We start from the raw sequence: 23,337 nt of genomic DNA on the forward strand, positions 1-23,337 counted from the left end.
CTCCTAAATGCGTACGTTAGAAAAATAATAATACATATTATGCATTATATTATACAAATGTAAAATTTTTCATGTTGTAGTTTCTTTCACATTCACACAAATGTGTGTAACAAAAGCTTATATTCATGTTACTTATCGGATATTGAAATTTACATTGTATAATTGCTGATGTTTCTGTTGCAGAAGATAAGAAGACAAATGCATCTTACAGAATGAATTCGTGTGCGATCTATTTTTCCCAGCTACGGGCGATGCTCGTGAGAAATCTCTTGCTGAAGAAACGCGAGAAGCGGAAGACGATGGCGGTATGCTGAACATAATTTTATTATGTTAATGTAATTACAATTATTGGTTATGATAATAATAGGCGTTTGATACCTTTTAATATAAAGCTAACTGAATATTTACAAATTTACTATTAATATAAAAATCATAGCATTCTATTTTGTAGGATTAATTATTCGTTACTTTACATAAATTTTAATCATATATTGGAGTTTGAAGATGCACAATATTGTGAAAAATTGGTTTTGTCAGAAAATGTACTATGAGCACATAGCAAATGAAAGTATTTTTATTGCATTATTGCATTAAAATTTTCAAATTATTGTATAATTTGAATATATTTAATGCGCATAGTGGTACCAAAATCGTTCTCAAGGATTTTCCTTGAGAAGATAGAAGCCTTTAAAAGGAACTCCTTTTAAAGTGATAGAAAAGATTTACTTTATCACAATGCTATAAGAAATACGCGTTGATTAACATACATATATTTTTTACTTGAAAATCTGTGAATATCGAATACTTCAAGAAGAAGCATTTTTCATTCCATCTTGAAGTAGAAAATGATGTGTTGGGTTATATTAAGAAGCACGAAAGTAAAAATATATTTAAAAATGATTAAATAATCTTGTAATAAACGTTTTTGTCAAATATTTACTAAGCAGAGTTAACTGCACATTTATCAGACAATATATGATATTGCGCAATAATAAGAAAATAGTGAAAGTAAAACAACGAAAAAGAAAAGATGTTTGCACAGCCAACTTTGTTGCCAATTGGGCGTTTTTGCGCTTAGTCAATACGGTGCCAACTGGGCCAAGGATTGATGATGAAGGAAGAAAGAAATTTCTGTATATCACCAAATTTTACAGGTTTTTTGCATTATTCAGAATAAAACTGATGGAATTAGAATATTTCATTCTCTGTCAATATTTCATTCTTTTAAAATTACCGTGTATTTGAGTACTACAAAATAAAAATAATGGACAACAAGTATAAAACTAATAATGTAAAATAAGTCGAAAAAAGATTCTTCGTCTTGTTGTTTTTTGGAATTATGTACATTTCATCGTGTGAAGGAGTATTTTAAAACGTTATTAGTAACACTTTAAATTAATAAAAAAGCATGGGTAAATATCCAATTTGGAAATAATAACTGAGGAGACATATTGTTAAAGACATTGAATTATAATTTGCACCTCTAATAAAATTTATTACATAATATAATTATATCTAATGTGATTTATTATATAATTTATATTTATTCTTTATATACTTTTTTACATTTTTTAATTATTATACACAATTTCAAAGTAAATTTAAGAAGTCTAAATACTATATAACTCAATTTTTTAATAATAATCATCTGCATTTTATAATATTTGACAGATCTGAAACGTTTGATGTATTTCATTTTGATTGATAAATTTATTTCATTTATTGATTGATGAATTAATTACATATAATTATGTAGATACGCGATATTAAGTGACATATTAATCGTGCTATATAAAGACACATATAGCTATTATTAAATACCATCACCCAGTGACAAAATATTAAGTGAAACTAATTTTAAACATGAAATATTTCAATTCCACAATATTCGAATATTATAAAATCTCCAAAGCCAAATTTGCTTGAGATCCAGAATTTATAGAATGTTGATAAGAAGTTTGATTTTAAATAAAAATTTCAAGTTTTATCAATGCAGCAGCTTATTTCTTGCGAATATTTTTATGTTTACTATCTTTAGTAAGCTTAAAGATAGCTGGATCAAGGACGTTAGTGGGTCCATTATTCCATAACGATGTGGACATGGTTTCAGTAGGCATAATAATTGTGGGCAACAAATGAGGTCCAACTAAAAAATATGCCTGTTCGATCCATGTGGGCAAAGGTAATTTAACTACGCAATGCTGCCATAGTGGCAAGCCTAAGTGAACTAGCATCATACGGAAATATGTAGTAAAATTATCGGCTAGATGATGCCAGCTACCAGTCTGGTGATGGAGCCAGATACCCGGCGAGTCTTGTTCTCGCTTGGAACGATATGTTAGATAGATCTTGCCACTTTCAGGCCCTGGAAAACATTGACTAATCTCGAAGAGCTTACAGTCGCGCAAATTTCCGGGAAATGTGTTCACATTCACGCAGTCCGATGGGTCTGTGTTGACATTCTCCGATTGAATTGATTGCGCTGACGGTCCCATCTGCCGATCCTTACTGCCGTACCTCTTCAAAGATGATAGACAACCAACCTCCATGTATCCTATTGAGAATTCCTCACCTGCACACCGGCACGGAATGTTATCAGACTGATATCAATAGATTGAAATTACTTTAAGACTGATGTAAATTTAATTTTTTATCTATTTTATTGATCTTTTTATTGATCTTTTTATCTATTTTATTTTATCTAATTTATTTATTTTTTATTAGGAGTATAAATTAATTCGATTTTATATTTGGTGCCTTATAATTCTATTTTAAAATTAAATACTTTTCCGTCCTTTTTTGCCTTGCAAGTGTAAGTCTTTTCGTTTCCAAAATACTATACATGCCTTAAGCAAAGCAGAAGACATAACTTCGCACACAAAATTAATAATGAACACGATGGCACCTAAGGAGCAGCGATTGGGATATACATATATTATATTCTTTTCGCATTTTAATTAAAAGAAATGACACTACTCAAGCTGCGAAAGTGATTTGCTCTGCTCTGAGTAAAGGTGTTGTGGTCCACGAAACATGCAAAAAGTGTTATCAGAGGTTTCGGAGCACAAATTTTCATCTTTTGGGTCAAGAATATTCTGCCAAACAAAACACACTCCGCTCAGACTTAACAAGGGCTCGCATAGTAACTTGGAGTTACTCATAAATGCATATCCATGCGCTTACATTAGCTGGGAAAAATTCAAAAGGGGAATAGATGGAACCCGCATGAGCTGAGGTCAGAAAAAAACAAACAGCGAAGGTTCAACATGACCACGTTGATATATATAAAATATATATAATGGAGTTAATAAGTATATAGAGAGAATAAATTAATTATTATATATCAGTGATATAACAAATTTAAAAAATGAAAGAAATAATGAAATATGCAGTAATGAAAAAATAATAAAAACAAAATAAGGATGTAAATAATACAATTACTATATATATTTGGCTATTGCAAAAAAAGAAAACGTACGAGATAATGAAACGATTAGTATCATTGGAGAAACTTTGTTAAAGATATAAGAAGCGCAAGTCCAAAACGATCATCGAAGTTATACACCTGCTATTTCAAGATTCCACTGCAGCAGGAAACCGTCAATGGAGGTGTAGAAATTTCGAATGTCCTCAGGGAGCACGCAACAATGGCGTTGTTCCCAGTTGGCAATGACACTAGGATCACAGCCATTTCGCCTTTCAATTCGCACATTTTTCACACACGGTGAATCCTCAAGAAACTTGATTATGCCGAGAGTCAGATTTTCATAGAACGAATCCTCAGTTACGACATCCACGAAAAATGACATCTTCTTGAAGTCCTTATCCTGTGATATTTTCTGTAAAATTTAAACATTAAAAAATATAAAAATTAATTTAGGAAAATTTATTATGATGTTGATTTTTTAATCTATATATTATATTTTGTAACCCATTAAATATGATTATATAACAAAATAATCAATGTGTAATATTATATGTAATATTATTAGTCATGTGTCTCATAATTTGTAATTTTAAAGCACATTTTAAGTGCATTATAAACGTATAATAAATATCATTGATTTTACACACACACATATAATGTTTTACTATTATACATATATATTAATTTTTTTGTCATGTTCTTATACACTTTTTGGATCATTATGTAACTAGAAATTATTTTCGTTTTTTTAAATTTTATTTATCATATCTTATTTCTTATAAATTCATCTAATTTTTTATATAATTTTTTATAAATTATTCTCTCATGTCTATATAATGCCATCTCTTCATTGAAGGAATTTTCTTCATGGAAGCTAGATAAAGATAAAGATTGTATGAATAAATGAATGGCGAATTAAATCAGAGATAACCAATTACCGTATACACATATATTATCCTGTTCCGTTGATAATCATTCTTCTTGAAAAAGATATGGATACTAAACGCGTTCACAAGTGAATATTACAATACTTTTGATATCTAACATTACTTTATAACGTAGATCGTTATAAATATATGAATGCAATTAATTATATAGAATTAACCCAGTTCGTAATCCAAAAGCGTTGCAATATCGAGTTTTGTACTATATGCGTTATTCAACGACATAGCAATATAACAAAAAGAAACTTCTGTAACTGTTTTCTAGAATCTTAGCTGACGCTAGTCTTCTAGCGTTTAATCATGGCGAAGGCCGAAGGGTTACCAATGTTTGATCGTCATGGTAACGGAATGTTAAAGCCAGCAACATCCTCGAACCATGTACGGGGTGTCCTACAATTATCGTCAACTTTTTGTATTTATAGTATTAATTTTGAGATTTGTTGAAGTTTTTCGATATTTTCGTAAGACAAATTTAATTAATCAAACATTTGTAGTTACACAATTTTTGAATTTTTAACATCAAATGTGATAATATTTATAGAAGAAACAACTAACAAGTAACAAGAAGAATAAATAACATATAACAAGAAATAACACATACGCCTACGCGCGTGTGTGTGCGTACAAATTACCATTATTCAAATTTATAAGCGCTTCTATTTTGAAGATCTACGCAATTATTGTTACACATAATATTGAAAATGTGAGATTGACTCTTTTACGATTCTATATAATATAAATAGCGCAATTATCTAATTCGGAATCATTATCACTTGATTGCTCACAGGAGATCTTTCTACCTCTTTATACTCTTGGGATTTTGATCGTGGTAAAAGTCTTGATACCAAACCCAAACTATCCTGCAATGACGACACAGAGGCACGAAGGAGACATATTCAAATTATTCAACGGTCACAAAAATAATACGATTGCCGTGGTGCCCAATTCTACGGAGACCCTCGTAAGTATTACCTTCCTGAAATCACTGCTAGCTTAGCTTGCAAAATTGTGGAATCAAATTCAATTGCTTTTATTTCAATCCTCTGACTATCAGCGTCTATAGATGTTCAATGATAATCGCTCGATATTATTAGCACTTTTAAATACTTGATTTCTTCCTTGGCAGTGATTTAATTATAACAATTTAAATCGTTAAAATCGTCAAATTCACTAAAAATTATATAAATAACTACTTTTATTATATGTATTTATATATTCTTGTATTTGTAAGTTTATCTTGTTTTTTCACTTGCTTTAAGTTGATTTCTTTGAAATTGAAGAATCCCACAGAATACACAATTAAGGATATTTTTGTAGAGCTTCTTAAGTTCGATGAACACTCTTTGGCTCTCAAAATGGGATTATCCTGATAAACATCCTTTAAACTTCATGGTGTTCGATACGAAGGATGATCTACAAGCAGCGTACTGGAGAGAACCTTATAGTGTACCCTTGGCAGTTATTTTTGAAGATTCTCAACCGATATCACGGCGTCTTATGTAAGATAATTTTTACATTGTTAATCGTAAATTTAGAACAGTGTGTCTTTTCAATATGGGATGCATGAATGCATAATCAAAATAATTGTCTATAATAATGCTATGATATGATAATGAATTTTACATTAATGAACACTGCACATACGCGCGCGCACACGCAGATTGGTATCCCTCACATCTCCTCGCCCTAGATCTTGGATTGTAAAATACAAAATCATTTAATACTAAATACTGAGATTATGGAGTAGTAATTATAATTCGTTTTTTTCTCTCTTCGATTTTAATTTTGAAAATTGATAAAGAACAGCGAGATCTCTTATAAATATATGGATTGTTTTTACACTCAGGTATGAAATTAGAACAAATCCTTCGCACACCTCACCGCCTTCGCCGACTGAATTGTACTCTGCTCCGGTCACTTGCCGGAAGGATACTAGCCACTGGATGGGCGGCGTTTTATCAATAGAGACCGGTGGATCCTGTCCTGTCAATAATTATTTGCAGTCCGGCTTTTTGGCCTTACAAGTGATAATGGATATCACAAAAATAAGAGTGAGTCCTTCTCTTTTGCTTTAAAGGATTATCCTAAAAAATTCAGGAGAATCTTTGAAAGCTGGCTTCACTTTATTCCTGCATTACAGTTTTACAAATCTTCAGAACTGATCCTAATTTATTATCTTTTCCATTAAATTTATTTAATTATAATTTATTATCTTTCACAGTTAGATACGGGAAATCCTGATATAACTGTGCCGGATATTAAACTCGTAATGTTTCCTAAGGAAGCATTTACGGCAGGTAAGTAATTCGCAAAGAAAAATGCTTTATTGACTTATACATGTGATGCTTAATGTATGAACGATTGTATTTTTTCTTAGATTGGATGTTAGCCTTCAGAGTTGTTATTCCGCTCTACATGGTCTTGGCACTTTCACAATTCATCACTTATCTCCTGATCTTAATAGTTGGCGAAAAAGAGAATAAGATTAAGGAGGGGATGAAGATTATGGGCCTAACTGATTCTGTGTTTTGGTAAGACTAAATTTATAAACATTTTAGACGAATATGAATAATCTTTCTAACTTTGCTAACAAGTACCTTTGAAAAATTCATTATGTTGAATATTATTCTTATGTAATATCATATATATTACTTTCCTTTTTTCGCAGGTTGTCGTGGTTTATTATCTATAGCATATTTGTCTTAGCACTCTCCGCTGTTGGAGTGGTGTTACTCTTCACTTTGCAGATGTTTCAACACACGCATTTTCTGCCGATATTTCTTCTGGTGGTGCTATACAGTTTTTCTGTGATTATGTTTGCCTTCATGATCACGCCATTCTTTGATAAATCACGTGTAAGTAACTTTCAAAATAATGCAATTCTTATCGAATTATGAACTAATAATAAAAGTCAATACTATAATTATATTTGCTCACTTTTCTAAAATTAAGATATAGTTAAGTTATAATATATAATATAAAATACAAAGTTTTTGTACGTTTCAGACGGCTGGTGTCTTGGGCAACTTCGCTGTCACGATACTGAGTCTGATGTATTTTATCCAAGTGTTCGTAGATGATTCCAGTTCGATTTCGTTTTGGTTGGTTTCTTTGCTCAGCCCAACCGGAGTCGCTCTGGCGATGGACAAGGTAAATTATTAATTATACCTTGTGATAACACTTTATTTCTTTAAGAGATCCTTAATTGATGATTGAATCTTTTACGTGACTTTAAACTAAATAATCTTGAATTATCATTTTTCTTTTATATTTATAAGTAATTTAGCAGGAAGAAGTTTACAAGTGTTTTTATAACTGCGATAATGTATATATGATTAATATCTGTATCCAAAAATTTTCCAAATATATTTTCAAAAAGTTTCAAATTATGTTGTGCAGGCTCTGGTACTGGATCTACAGGGCGAGGGAGTGAATTTTGACAACTTATGGTCTGGCCCTGGAATACCTTTTGGTGGTAGTCTCATCATGATGACTTTGGATATTTTTTTGTACGCTTGTTTAGCTTACTACCTCGACTCTGTGATACCAAGTATGTTTTCATAATTACCAAATACCTTTTCGTAATTTTTCGCATTATATTATCTAGTGTAAAAATTCAAGTCTTGTTTAGAATCTATGTAATTATAATAATAATTAATGTAACTATTTTTTCATATTCAACTAATTACTTTACTTTAAAAAAATATTTTTCATAATATATTTTTAAATAAAATCGAACTAAAACTTACTTTTAGGTGAGTACGGAACGAAAAGGCCACCTTGGTTTTGTTTCGTACCTAGATTTTGGTGTCAGAGAAAAGTCCAAAGAGTAAGTTGTTAAGTATAAAATTACAATATAAATAAAGTTTATAAATTTCATGTTGATTCACTTATTTTCCTTTAATAATCTAAATGGATTAACATTGTTGAACATTGCAAATATGATCGTCATATCCATAATTATTTACAGGTACCATCATCAAATGGTGAATCAAATTCTTTCATTCCGGGCGAAGAGGCAAATCGCGACGTCGAACCGGTGGTGCGCGAGATGAAAGGCCGTGAGGCAATCAGGATAGTTGATCTATACAAATCATATCACAAATGCAAACGTGTGGAGACCAAAGCGGTTAATGGCATCAATTTGACGATCTACGAGGGCCAGATCACCGCAATCCTTGGTCACAACGGAGCCGGCAAGACCACCCTTTTCAACATCCTTACTGGCCTGACTGCACCCACCTCCGGTACTGCTCTCATATTTGGTTACGACGTGCGTGACTCTAACGACATGCGGGCGATACGCAGTATGACCGGGGTTTGCCCACAACACGACATCCTTTTCGATCTACTGACGCCGCGCGAGCATCTTGAGTTCTTTGCTGCGGTGCGCGGCATTCCGCGTTCGATGATACAACACGAAGTATGTAAAATGAATAAATACATAGATTTAATATGTAGAATAGACGATAAAATTACACTCTTCAATTCTTAAATGGAATGCAACAGAAAGTTTTACTGTCAAAGTCTCATTACCATTTCTCGACATCTCAATTCTCAATTCGTTGCTGCACTTTAATTGGTTCTCATTTAAAAACTATTATTGTCTCGATAAAACTATTATTTCTGTGTTAGAATTATTTATCTTAGAATGCTCCATAGAATCTGCGTTCTTAATATTATTATCGATAGTTTTAAAACATCCTGTGTATATAAAATATAAAATTGTCGTTTATACACTATATTGATAAATTAAAAACTTGTGCATCATCATTAATAATCATCGTATAACTTTTAGGTGAAAAAAACCTTAAAAGATATCGATTTGCTCGAAAAAGCGGATACTTTTGCGAAGTATCTAAGTGGTGGACAGAAGAGAAAACTGTCTGTTGGAATCGCTATCATCGGCGATCCCAAGATCATTATCCTCGACGAGCCTACTGCCGGAGTGGATCCTTATTCGAGAAGACAAATGTGGTCATTCTTACAGTCAAGACGGCACGGAAAGGTGATCTTATTGACGACTCATTTTATGGACGAGGCGGACATACTCGCCGATAGAAAAGCGGTAATCAGTAAAGGAAAACTCAGGTGTTGTGGCAGTTCGTTGTTCTTGAAGAATAAGTTTGGCATTGGATATCACTTGACGTAAGGATGCTTGCTTAATATGCTAATAAAATGCTAATTTAGTATTATCGCGTATATAATTTCATATTAATTAAAAAATTTAATTTGTGATTTTTTTTATTAGTATCTTAATATTGCAAATTATAACAGTTGTGTTTTGAACAAAAATTTAATTATTTGTTTATTTATTTATATATGCATTTGTTTTATTATTACTTGTTTTTCTGTGTATATGTATCATAAAATCAAATAATTTTGTTATTAAGAGTAATATATATTATAATATATATTATAAAAAGTTTATTATTACTTTATGGACTTATATATATATATATATTGCTATATTTTTAACATCTATATAAAATTTATTTTATAACGAAAAAATTTAAAAAAATAGGTTTCGATTAAAAATGTCGATTTATTCTTCTTAATTAAAATCGATCTGTCTTATCTAATAAACATTATTTCATAATGTTTATTACTATCTTACTCATAGATTGGTCCTGGAAGGTAATGCCAGGGAGCACGCAATTACTCGGTTAGTGATGTCACACGTAAGCAAAGCAGAGAAAGCAAGACGTCACGGTCGCGAATTGAGCTTTATTCTACCTCATAATTCTGTAGAGAGCTTTGCGTCCTTGTTTTCCGCCATTGAGCACGAAATCAAGATCCGCTCGAGTCGACTCGGCATCAGTAGCTATGGTGTATCAATGACTACCCTAGAGGAGGTGTTTCTGCACTTGGAGAAGGACGAGGAAATCGAGTGTACGATGGACAACTTGTCGAAAAAGATGGTGCGCAATCGTGCACTTAGTCGATCGTTATCGTTGCAATCCAAAAGTACATCGTACCAAAGTTTGCAGAACGAGGGAGTAACCGTACAAGGCGACAGCCAAGGAAAGAGTACGTATACTTTCTTATTTTTCCTCGTTTCCTCTTCAAAATTATCGTAACGTAGAGCAAACAAAATAAAAATAAATTGTCAAATAAAAGAAGTCTAAAGGATTCATTGAATAAATCAATTTGAAATTACAATCGTTTGTCTCTTTACTCATTGAATGACTTTTGTATTATCATATTAAATTTATGTTATCTTGATATATTGTTAGTTCTTTAAATAATAATGCAATATTATTGTAATATTATTGAATTAATTAGCGAGCGAATTACCGGATGGCGTTCATAATGATCGGAATCCGGCCGTCCTAGGTCTCGGCTTAGACTCCATCAAGATCCGGCCTAACTTTTTGCAAATCCTCTATGCCATGTTGCGCTTAAGGGTACTCAGACTCTTCAGAAATATTCAATTGCTGTACTTCACGATTGTGATGCCATTGGCTTTGATAGTGCTTGGTCTCTACCTGAACAGCATTCAGACAGTTGACATCAAAATGCAATCATTGGAACTCAATAGCCGTAAGTGGTTGTATCTTTATGTAAGGTAGAAAATAATCATTTGGCCTTTGTTTGTTTTTTTTATATTTTATGTAATGTAGCGTACGTGTAAATTGGTGCAACAAAAGGTGGGCTTATCTCATGCTTATCATAATCTTTAATTATCACAGATGGCATAATATATTCTGACATGCAGAGCGCACTTTTTGAATGCATACGTTATAGTCACGCAAATATATATTTCAACTTTGTATTCCTTACTTTTCTCTCACATACAAATTGTCTTATGTATATGTATATTATATATATATATATATATATATATATATATATATATATACAGGGTGGCCCATTTTAATTTATACAGTCGATTTTGTAAAACACTAAAAGAGATACGAAAAAATGTTTCAGACAAACATGTCACGATTTCGAGGGGGACATAAGATGATACCATTGGTTTGACCTTGAATAGTCGTTTGAAGGTCACGCGAAGATCACCTTCAATTTCTTAAATTGAAACCCCAACTTTTTATTGCAGATTCTTATTCTCCATCGAAAAGTAAGTAACTTTTGTCTGAAACATTTTTCCGAAAAATGTCATCTTATGTCCTTAAAATGATCTTCAAGATGAGTTTTGAGGACATTTTAAGGACATAAGATGACATTTTTCGGAAAAATGTTTCAGACAAAAGTTACTTACTTTTCGATGGAGAATAAGAATCTGCAATAAAAAGTTGGGGTTTCAATTTAAGAAATTGAAGGTAATCTTCGCGTGACCTTCAAACGACTATTCAAGGTCAAACCAATGGTATCATCTTATGTCCCCCTCGAAATCGTGACATGTCTGTCTGAAACATTTTTTCCTATCTCTTTTAGTTTTTTAAAAAATCGACTGTATAAATTAAAATGGGCCACCCTGTATATATATATATATATATATATATATATATATATTTACGTTATTTAACACGCATATAAAAATTAATAAAACGAGTCGTTATTAAAGAATCAAATAGAATATGTTTTCCTTCGCAGGTACATATAGCGAGGAAACCAAAATTCTTTACATGAATAACACCGACTGTGACATTACCGAATTGATGGACAGTATAGCACGGAACATCAACCACATCGAGGAATATGATGGCGATTTTGCGAATTTGCTCAACATCGCACCTCATATGGCTGTTTTCAACATTCATGATTATAATCTGCCGCGACTCAACCTGACCGTCATTTACAATGACACAATGCAACATTCCCTTCCGATTTTGATGAACATTCTTTCGAACACTTACTATAGGCAAGTTCATTATTTCGGAAGTAAATATAAAGATAATTTTACGACTGAAAGAAATATACAAGTATATCATTATCTTTTTAAATGTTAGAGATATTATATTTGAGATTGCAAAATTAGTAACTCTGGTAATAAGTAACTAGAGTAAGTTTTTTGAAAATATTCGAATCTCATATCTACATCTTTTAAATTTCTCATAGAAACAAAAATTTATAATTGATAATTTAGTAGATTTTTTAAAACAAACATTTCATTTATTTTGTACATTTTATTTCATTAAATATCAATATGTCTATTTAAATAAATATAGTCACTGTTTAATCTAAATTAACATTTTTATAAATTATGTTTAGACTGATTTCAAGTAAGAATGATCCTACGCTGATCGAAGTCAAAACACATCCTTTCCAACAAACGTCACAACCTCAGGAGTTCAATATTGGTACAGCTAGCAGCGCTCTTTTTATCGGTATGGATTTCGTATTACTGCCGATTACTTTAGCAGTGGACATGGTTTACGATCGAGAGGTAAGAGCTTTTTTTTAATTCTCTTTAATTTCATAATTTTCTAAAATAATTATATAATAATTAGAACTGTCTCTAATTTTAATATTATATATTTACTGTAAATATATTTCCTTGGTTTAAAATCAACCAAAATTAAAATGGTTCCTTTAAGAAGCTACAACACAATGTAATACAATAATACAATAATGCAATTTTTCAAATATTTTCTAGATAAAAGCGAAGAATCAACTTCGTGTGAATGGCCTGTCGTTTCCCATGTATTTCCTCAGTTATTTCATCGTATTGGTCGGCCTCATGCTTTTCATCTGTCTATGCATCCTCGGTATCATATTCCTCTTTGATGTGCCTTCGCTGCAGGAGCCACCGGCGCTGATCACTCTTGGCACTCTCCTCATGTTTTACTGCCCTTCATCCATTCTCTTCTCGACCTGCCTTAGCTATATCTTTGATAAGATGGATTCCGCGCAGAGCATCCTGCCGAACATAGCAACATTCTTTGGATTGATACCGTTCATTCTCGTCATGATTCTCGACATGCTAGGACTCGGTAAGTAATGCTCGATTAATTTTTGCTTTGTCTATTTTTTCTCTACAAAAGAACTATAAAAGATCGTCTCAGAATTTTTTCAATTCACCATCTTATTCCGCAAACTATCCAGACTTTTCTTTTCATCTTTATCATCATGTTTTTCAAGTTAGAAGTGTTAATTGTTTTTTTACAAGACCTGATTTGTTTAATAAGGTTGGTAACATCTCAGAGATTCTTATTTAATAGTGATAATAATTTACTAACAATATTTGTCATATATTATGGTTTGTTGTTTAAGGTGGGACAGCAGCATTTGCATTACATGTGGTTTTTTCATTGCTGAACACCATGTATGTACCGTACGCGGCAGTGTACTACGTAGACCGGGTCCATCTCATGTGCTCTATCAATGCCGCTTGTCATCATCTCACTATGTCCGATTATCTTACGACGGAAATTATATTGATGGCTGTTGGCGTATTGGTGCATTGTCCACTCTGGTTCTTCGTATTACTTTTACTGGATATAAAAAAAAGCGGTGGCAATGTTAGCGATTTCTTCAAATACTTTCTGGTTAGTGTAATTTTCAAGTTATTTTTTGAGTTTTTTACTCAAGTATAAATGTGTTTCTCTACATTTGTAATGTACACTGTGTGAATAGCATAAAGTTGCACGAAATTAATACATTACAATCAGTATTTCATAAACATATTCTAAAATATGATTTTGGAATATGATAGTAATTTGAAGAAAGTTATTAATGAATTTGTCTACTTTTTTATATTTTGAAAATATTTTAATTAGTATGTTTTACGTGAACTAGTACAACACAGGCGCGCACTATGCGCGCGCTAATTTATTTTTCAATATTAATAATGTTTTCGACTAATAATATTTATCTATTATATTTATTATATGCACAATTATCACACTCTACCAAATTGTTAACCTCCACGCGAAGACATTTAACACGGCTTTTTAAAGAGTGGATTTGGCATATTGCGAAGAGTTTTCGACGATTGAAAATCCTTTAGATTTATGCCCGATTTCTTCATACTTCTCAATAGCTATCCTCCAGATAACTAAAAATTTCTTTTCTTCATTGAAACCTCTGATTACGTATTTAACGGATAGCTATTCTTTATACTACTCACTTTTGACACAAAGTGTCTAGAATGTTATTATAAATTACCATATTCTGTCAGGTTACAAAGGTGAAGAAAACTGATACTACGAGATATCTTTTGGATAAAGTTATCGAGAGGTGAAAAAATTGGGCCTTAGAAATGAAAAAGTTCTAGCCATTAAAATTTTTTTCTTTTTCCGAGAAGTTCTGTGCTATTTATATTGTTATTTGGCATATTGCCTAAAGTCCTCGATGATTATTCATTAAAACAATAAATGAAAAAGTTCTACTCTTAGAAATTTTTTCTTTTTCCGAGCAGTTCTGAGTTGTTGATATCATTATTTTTTATATTGCCTAGAGTTCTCTGCTATTGAAAATACCGTAAACTCAGAAATGAAAAAGTTCTAGCCGTTAAAAATTTTTTCTTTTTCTGAGCAGTTCTGAGTTGTTGATATCATTATTTTTTATATTGCCTAGAGTTCTCTGCTATTGAAAATACCGTAAACTCAGAAATGAAAAAGTTCCAGCCGTTAGAAATTTTCTTTTTCCGAGCAGTTCTGAGTTGTTGATATCATTATTTTTTATATTGCCTAGAGTTCTGTGCTATTGAAAATACCATAAACTCAGAAATGAAAAAGTTCTAGCCATTAACATTTTTTTCTTTTTCCGAGGAGTTCTGGGATATGTATATTGTTTCCAGTACAACACAGGCGCGCACTATGCGCGCGCTATTTTATTTTTATGTTTTCAAATAATAATATTCATCTATTATTTATTATATGCACAATTATCTCTCCAAATTGTTAACCTCCACGCGAAGACAGCCGCGCGATGGTAATCTAAACTGAACATAACGCACAACGCGAATCGAGATAACCAATCAGCGTCGCGGAAAGGAGGCAACAATGATTTCGATTTGATTTAACACGGCTTTTTTAAGAGTGGATTATATATTTTTCCTATAGTGTTTTTATTAAATAAATATTAAATACATGAAAAAATAATATTGAAAAACTAAATATGTATATTACATATACATATTTTTCCATTATAGCGTAACGGTGGCTCCATTGGTGAAGAGGTCATGGAGAATTCAGATATCGGCGAACACGAGGACGCGGATGTGAAAAATGAACGACTGAAGGTTTTTAATCTTATATCTTCGTCAGCCACTCAGGAGCCACCTGTAGTGTTAGTTCAGGTAAATTATTACGTAACTTAAATTATAATATATATTGATGCTTTATGACTAAATTTTGTATAAAGTATCCGCTGCAAATTTTATCAATAAAAAAGTGACAAACGTAATGCAAAATTTACTGTATGTATTTTATAATATCTACAAAATTTTCATAAAAGCATTAAATATAATTTTTAGCATGTGATCAATCATGACAATTTGATCGAATGATATTTGTTTTCTATTATTATAACTATGAAGAATTTTAATACTACTTCCAATTACAATTAGAAGTATTATATCTATCAGTATGATTTTATTTTACTTATATCTTGTAAAATACACAAATACAGAATTTGCGAAAGGAATATCGGCAACGAGAGGTGGGGTCATCCTGTGGTTGCTGTTCGAAGCGCGAGGACGAGGCTGTGCAGAAACAGCGGAAGGTTGCTGTGCGAAATCTCTCGCTAACAGTGGAACCTGGCGAAGTTCTGGGTTTACTAGGTCATAATGGTGCTGGCAAAACCACAACCATGAAAATTATCATCGCTGAAGAAGCGGCAACCAAAGGTCGCGTGCAATTAGGCGGTCACAACATTACTACACACATGGCGGATGCATTTCAACAAATGGGCTACTGTCCACAGCACGATGCCCAGTGGAAAAATATTACCGTGAGGGAGCATCTAGAATGCTACGCCGCGATTCGCGGCGTTCCGCGAAGCGACATCAACAGGTACGATTCTCTAATTAACGGAATATAATCTTAATTACAATATTGACCAATAATTTCCTTCTGTTTTCTGAATCAAAATCAAAGATTTCTTCTTCTTCTTCTTCTTATATAGGGCTTGTTTTTAGAAAAGAAGAAGAAGAAGAATTTTGTATTAATTTTTTCATTATACAATTCAGTATATATATATATATATATATATGTATAAAGATTTGCATGTCTATAAATATAATAACTACTTCATTTCATTATTTATTTCATGAATGGTTGCAGAATCGTGGATTTATATTTGTCCGGTCTACAAATTCACGAACATGCCGATAAACAGACGCAAGAATGTTCAGGTGGGACTAGAAGAAAACTTAGTTTTGCGATGGCTATGGTAGGAGGGCCTAAAGTGGTCCTTATGGACGAACCAAGCACAGGCATGGATCCTAGATCGAAGAGATTTCTATGGGATACAATCCTCGCTAGTTTCCAGGTCACTATAAGTTAAAGTTGTTCCTTAATCGTTTAATTTCTTCAGAATTTAATCTGCATGAATATAATATATAAAACTATAAAAAATAAGATAATAAATAATTATTTTATTTATTAACAACAAATTGCTATACATAAATAATAAATTTATATTAATTTATATTAAGAATTTTTCTTGTAGTCTAGTCTTAAATAATTTTTATGAATTAATAATTTCGAGATTTTTATTGTTCTCTTCTTTTCATATTCCTTGATAGGGTGGCAGAGGAGCTATCTTAACCACCCATTCTATGGAGGAAGCTGATGCATTGTGTTCAAGAGTCGGCATAATGGTGAAAGGTGAACTGAGATGTATTGGTTCGACTCAACATCTGAAAAATCTTTATGGCGCTGGTTATACTCTCGAGATGAAGCTGTTGGGTGGTGACTGTACGCCAACGACTCCCTCCGGTGACAGGATCACCGGCCTGAAGGAATTCGTTGCCAGTCTCTTTCCGGACGCCACCTTGGAGGAGAGCTTTGCCGATCGGCTGGTTTTCGCCGTGCCGCAACATGCCGTGAACTCGCTGGCCGAGTGTTTCATGCAGTTGGAGAAAGGTGGGGAAAATTTTCAAAATCAAACATTATTAATTGTAAGATCTCTTCAAAGTATATAAAATATTTTAACAATATGCATTTGAAAATTTAAAATTTATTTCTATGATTTTTCATTATCTAATAATTTTCCTTCAAATATTTATTATACTTTTGGCCACTCCTCAGAAACTTTTCAAAAAACGAGAAAAAACTTAAAATTGGTCGATAAAAGAAACTTTAGTAATTTTTTCAACATTTCTGCTTGCAGCTAAGCTCGAACTGGACATAGAAGAGTATAGCTTTAGTCAAACTACTTTGGAGCAAGTATTTCTCAAGTTTTCGCACTATGACGAGGGCAATTCCATAGAATGATGATTTACAGTGCTAATGTGCCGTCATTACGTGATAACTGGTGATAAACTCGCGATTAGTGCGTGTGAGAAAACTTTTGTTTGCAGGAATAAACGGATAAAGAAGTGCGCTCGAAGAACGGACGTTTTTAGTTACTCAGTTTGAGAATTTGTAGAGCAATTTCCGCCTTTCTCACTAACGAACTGTACGACCGCGCCATGATAAAATGCCTCCTTGTTTTAGGATATTGCGGATAGAACGATGAACATAACGATTAGCCAACGGTTCTAGTGTTATATTTCGAAGGAATATCAAAATGACACATCGTCTCGTGCCTTTACATCCTTGGAGGTGCAATGAAAAAAAACGACGGAACGATGATATAAGCGAAGAGAAGTCCGTAGTTTTAATTCGAATTTATTTCGAAGTGTTGCATCAAAGTGACGAATCGTTCGTTCAAAAGTTTGATGAAAAATGCAAAAACCAGTCGGAACCATAAAAGACATTATCTGAATAATTATTTAATTACTTTAAAGTATTGAAAATATAATTAGTGAATTATAGACCAAAGGAAAAGTAAAAAGAGATTAGACGTAAATGATTGTGTTGCTTAAAAAACTAAAGTAAAATAAGCCATTTTATAACATCAGACTCTTAAAGGAAAAACTAGTCAAGTATACCGCAACGGAGGAATAACGAATCAACGGGCTCGGCATGTTAAGTTCAATTGCGCAATATTATAATGAAAGAAAAAAAAAAAATTAAAAATGAAGCAAGTAGTTGTATCACAGTCTAGACTTGCAATTTGCAAGAGTAATTGAAATAACAAGTCGCTTTGTAGCTTCAAATTGTTGGAAGGAACGATCAATTAATGAGAGGACAATTAACTATTAGTCTTAGCAGCTCTGAAGGAGTAGTAAGCCACAAATCGACTTGTAGCTTTAATGAGAAAACGGCTATTAGATAGCAAATTATAACTTCGGGGAAGTATCAAGAGGATGTGGCTCTCATAAAATTATTGTCTCAATGTAAAAGAGATGTCCAACAAAAGATGAAGATAAGGGAACAGAAGAATAGCTTATTCTAGCTTTGAAGAAACGTGATGGCGAGTCAATCTAGGTCGAAGAGGCGATTATTAAACGTTGGAACAATAAAGTTAACTCTCCAGGTAGTGCTTCGAAGAAGTGTTGAGGTAATGACAGATCACTTTTGAGCTGCTACAAGAACATTGATCAATAGTATAATGGAACAATTAGAAACAAATAGGAATCTAATAGCAGCGTTGTGCTTTGAAAAGATATTAAAACGGCGAAGACTAACGAGTGACAAAGAAAAAACAGTGATATTATTCTTCATACTAATGGAACGCGTACACAGAGTGTCCCTCGTGAAAGAACACTCTCTCTACCAAAATTTTATGTATTTACTTTGTAAATAGCCTCGCGGATACATGTCGTGGGGAATTATAATCGAGCACAAGTTTTATTTTAGCGGCAAAATAAGTCGCCTGGGATTTATTGCCTGACATTTGTTCTACGACATTCTCATTTAACATCTATTTCTCTCAGTGATATTGTTTTATTATAAAGGAATGTTCGAGAGAAATTTATTGATATTACTAGGTGTGTGGAAATTATTTTATTATATTATATATAATTATTTTACGACTCTTCTTTACAAAAATCAAACTTTATTTACAGAAAAAATATTAGAATTGTTAAAATATTCTTCTTGAAATTTCCGATATCATTTTTCTTTGAGTTGAATATGATTAATTGTGTTTTTGCTAACTACCAAACGAATCATTAACTTCAGTAGCTTTAGTAGCAATTTTTTTGTTGGAAAACGAATAAAATAAAATGTCTAATATGAGCTTTTTATTGGCAGCTATTATGTACAATAATATTTTTTAAATTATGTTCTGTATAGGTCTGTTATATTATTATTCAAGCATAAGAGTTCTTCGCGGAAAAATGTTAAAATTTTAAATAGTTATTAAAATCTGTTAAATCTCAAAACAGCAAATTAGTTTACACACCTAATACTATCAGTATTGCGGGAATGAATATCGGGTGCAAACACAACATTACGCGAGAAATAAACATACTTGTAACATAATATTATAACGTTATGTATTGGTAGCCCACTCCATATTTAAAGATTTAATGATAATAGATATCGTACTGATATTGCACTGGAATTGGAACATGTATTCCGTTGTTCTCGAGTAAGAGAACTTGTTCACGGCACTCACAAATCGATAAATCGGTTTGAAAAGGCGGCGACGCGTAAACTTTCTTTTAGACATAATATGTTTCTAAAAGTTTATTTAAAAATTTATAGTTTAAATAAATAGTTTAAAGAAATTTGTTTCCTTTACTCTATAATAAATTCTTTATTCTACAATAAAATTTAACAATTTAGTATCTTAATATAAAATACTTATGTTGATCTTATATTAAGAGTGACAAATAACAGTAATACTAACTTGATCTTGAGTGTCATTTTCAAGATTGAAGCTCCCAATTAATTAAAAAAATAGAATAATATATACTTGTTTATATTTCTGCATAAATAATATCGAGATCTTTTCAAAACGCTATTTGTTTGCTTCTATTTTAATTCGTTACAAATCTATGATTTTCCAAAGCAAGTAAAAAGATTTTTATAGCAAGTAACCTGTGGTTAACGTTAAGCTCAAGCTCAATGACGTGGACTTGAGCACTCTAGACGTAAAAGACAAGCAAATAGCAAACAAGTACCCCAAAAAGAATCAAATATAACCGATAATAAATACTTTCTAAATTAGATTGTAAATTTAATATTAATAGCTGTATTTCCATCTTGTTATAAAATTGGAAAACTAGACTTGTGTTTTCAAATTGTCCATTTTTAAGCCGATTTGTCGAAGTACCATCAATGTGAGTCTTGTTGAGCTATTCTGAATACAAGTAATGAGAAGTGTTTGAGAAGTAACTTTTACCACAGTAACAGTCTTGTTACGAATATACAGATCTCTTTATTTTCTGTATTTTTCTTTATCTTATAGGGATAATTAAATGAATAAAAAATATTACAATCAATATTAATCAATAAATTTTGGGATATCTGAAGGAATCTTCATTATTTTGTGATGTGCTGTCCTAAATGCACCAATTTTAGATAATTTAAAAAAAAATAACTAAATTTGACTTAATTAGTAAATTTTAAATTTTCTCCGTATAAAAACTACTGTATATGTACTGTATATTTATATTTTCTTAATTCTTAAATCTTTATTGTTTTTAACAGAAATCGTAAAATATGTGTCTAAACATACACACAACGATAAAAATATATTTTAAGTTTAATATTCATAATTTAATTAATTCAATAATATATTACCTTATCATGCAAATGAAAAATAACAGTCGGCATTTCTTGACATCTGTAATTATCTCGTTTTTGCGTAATAAGATAACATTTTATTGTTAGAGATATGATCTGACACAATAATATTTCTTATATCATGTGACTCTTTCAACAATTTTCGACAATAGTCGAAGCATTGATGCTTCTCGATTTCGGTTATTGAGTCTGTTTAGTCTGTTCTGAAAAGATTGTTTTTATGTATGTGTGTGTGTATTAACTAACTTTAATTATTTATTAGAATATAAACATTTAAACATTGTTTTATCTCAAAATGATAATAGCAAAAAATGCATGAGCTTCTATTATTTTTATCCATACATGTGCAATTTGCACATATGTGATCATCCTATATTTGTCACTTGCGCGTTTTGTATTTGGCTTTGTGTAATGCGTGCTGGCTTTTCGCGCAACATGAGTTAATGTAGATTGTAGATTATAAATTATAGAGAAAGCCAGAGGTCTAGGAATGGAAAACATTAAGAAATTTAGATTTTAGGTTTTAATAATCGAAATCGTAAGGCATTATAATGCTCAATTATACGATCATATCTTTAGTAATAAAGCATCATATTGCTTCTCAAACGTTTCTCGAATAATTTTCATACATATATTTAGGAGTACCTCAAAAAGAGCGATGGTTCTAACAGGCGGGAAACGCAACGATAAACGGCTATATTTTCGAGCGGATAAAACAATTATAGAAGATTTTACTTGTGTGATAAAAATTGTACGGACTCTCTTTGAATGTTAAACATCGATCGAATTATACAGCGAACAACCTTGAGAGAAGAACAGCCACAATTGAAAATATTAATATTATGGATTTAACTCTTTGCACATAGCAAATGCATTTTAGATTACATTATTACCTTTACCAAACAAATTTTTAAGAAGAAATTTAAAGGAAGTAAAAAATTAAATTAATCCAAAAAAAGTAATCACGTTAGAGTTAAAATAATCTGTTTTGATCTAATTTAGTATTTTGTGAAATATATAAAGAAATTTTATATATAGTCATAAGCATCGCTTTATGACTATAATTCTAACAATTATTTTACATAACTAATAAGAATGCAAAATTAATCAGTGAAATATTCCATAAGAAATGTTAAATAAAAAGTAAGTAATAATGTTACATAATTCGATTTAATTTGCACAATATTGTCCCTTTTTTCAGGTATTATAAAATCGCACGAGTGTAAAGAGTTTAATTGCGCGATTTAGCGTGAGAAATAATTTCTTGTACTTTAGTTTATTTGTATTTTAGCATGGACTGATCAACATTAAGCAATATACGTGAGAAATTAAATAATAGATACCAATATGTAATTGGAGGCATGAAAGGGCGTCAATTAAAATGCGATCGATCGTATTTTCGATCTAATCGGAAAATGTTTTAATTCTTGTAATGAACAAATTATTTGTTACATGTACTTAGTTAATTTATATATTGTTTATTAATATTATACAAGTTGTCCCAAAAGTTTACTGCTTTATTCTTTAAAATCAGATACCCTTTTGAACATTTTAGATTGATTTTTATTTAAGTAAAAATTATGGATATATCGATTTTATATATTTTAGCATTAACTTTTGCGACATACAAATTTTTATTTATATATTTTTATTAAATTATAAATTTTATTTATATAGTTTTATTTATTTATAAATTTTATTTATCCAACTTTTTATTTTTTCGACAAAAGTCGAAATTTCGATAAAAAAAATATAATTTCTTATTTTATATTTTAACAAAAATATAAGTGAAATTTACATTTTTATATATCTGTTTTTATGAAACTAGTATTAGAAACGAGAAGAAGCAAGACACAACATATTTGGAACAGCTTGTATGCAACGTTATAAATAAATTGTCTTAGCATTATAGAATAATGAAACAAAAACATTCCCACAATATATGTATATAAACTTTTTGCTCCTGTAAAAAGAAGGAATATGCTTTTAATACGAATATTATTCGCCGAAAGTTTTTAAGGTCCTGCTAATTGTATTGATTTATGAAATATGAAATATTAACTATTCTTATCATCCAATTTTTTAAATAACAAAGTCTGATTTAATAAATTGTATCTGACGTCAATTTAAAAGTTTTCTTTTATATATATGTACAGGGTATCTGGTAATGACCTATAGTTAACGCTTGTACAGAAGTAGAGTGTATTGTGTTGAAAAGAAAAGTTTTATGTCGTTTTGCGCAATTTTCACAACA

The 23,337-nt window shown here is 31.2% G+C and overlaps 2 protein-coding genes across 2 annotated transcripts; one reads left to right on the forward strand and one right to left on the reverse strand.

Annotated features, from left to right (window-relative positions):
- Positions 1 to 189: 189 nt before the first annotated feature.
- Positions 190 to 21,986, forward strand: LOC105281769 (ATP-binding cassette sub-family A member 5). Its single transcript, XM_026968006.1, has 23 exons — positions 190 to 305; positions 5,159 to 5,332; positions 5,689 to 5,870; positions 6,218 to 6,422; positions 6,593 to 6,668; positions 6,749 to 6,902; positions 7,040 to 7,226; positions 7,378 to 7,521; positions 7,771 to 7,921; positions 8,127 to 8,200; positions 8,342 to 8,794; positions 9,170 to 9,519; positions 9,995 to 10,401; positions 10,657 to 10,914; positions 11,929 to 12,196; positions 12,547 to 12,721; positions 12,932 to 13,268; positions 13,549 to 13,823; positions 15,431 to 15,577; positions 15,910 to 16,292; positions 16,563 to 16,770; positions 17,027 to 17,366; positions 17,614 to 21,986. Exons 1-23 carry the CDS (start codon positions 213 to 215, stop codon positions 17,715 to 17,717), a joined length of 5,145 nt encoding a protein of 1,714 aa, XP_026823807.1. The 5' UTR covers positions 190 to 212; the 3' UTR covers positions 17,718 to 21,986.
- On the reverse strand, positions 854 to 3,837 carry LOC109611127 (tubulin polyglutamylase complex subunit 2). The gene is made up of 2 exons (XM_026968008.1): positions 3,566 to 3,837; positions 854 to 2,572 (listed from the first exon to the last, which is right to left on the reverse strand). Exons 1-2 carry the CDS (start codon positions 3,807 to 3,809, stop codon positions 2,001 to 2,003), a joined length of 816 nt encoding a protein of 271 aa, XP_026823809.1. The 5' UTR covers positions 3,810 to 3,837; the 3' UTR covers positions 854 to 2,000.
- Positions 21,987 to 23,337: the final 1,351 nt, after the last annotated feature.

The sequence above is a fragment of the Ooceraea biroi genome, chromosome 2 (genome assembly GCF_003672135.1).
Source record: "Ooceraea biroi isolate clonal line C1 chromosome 2, Obir_v5.4, whole genome shotgun sequence".
In the NCBI taxonomy this organism is placed as follows: domain Eukaryota; kingdom Metazoa; phylum Arthropoda; class Insecta; order Hymenoptera; family Formicidae; genus Ooceraea; species Ooceraea biroi.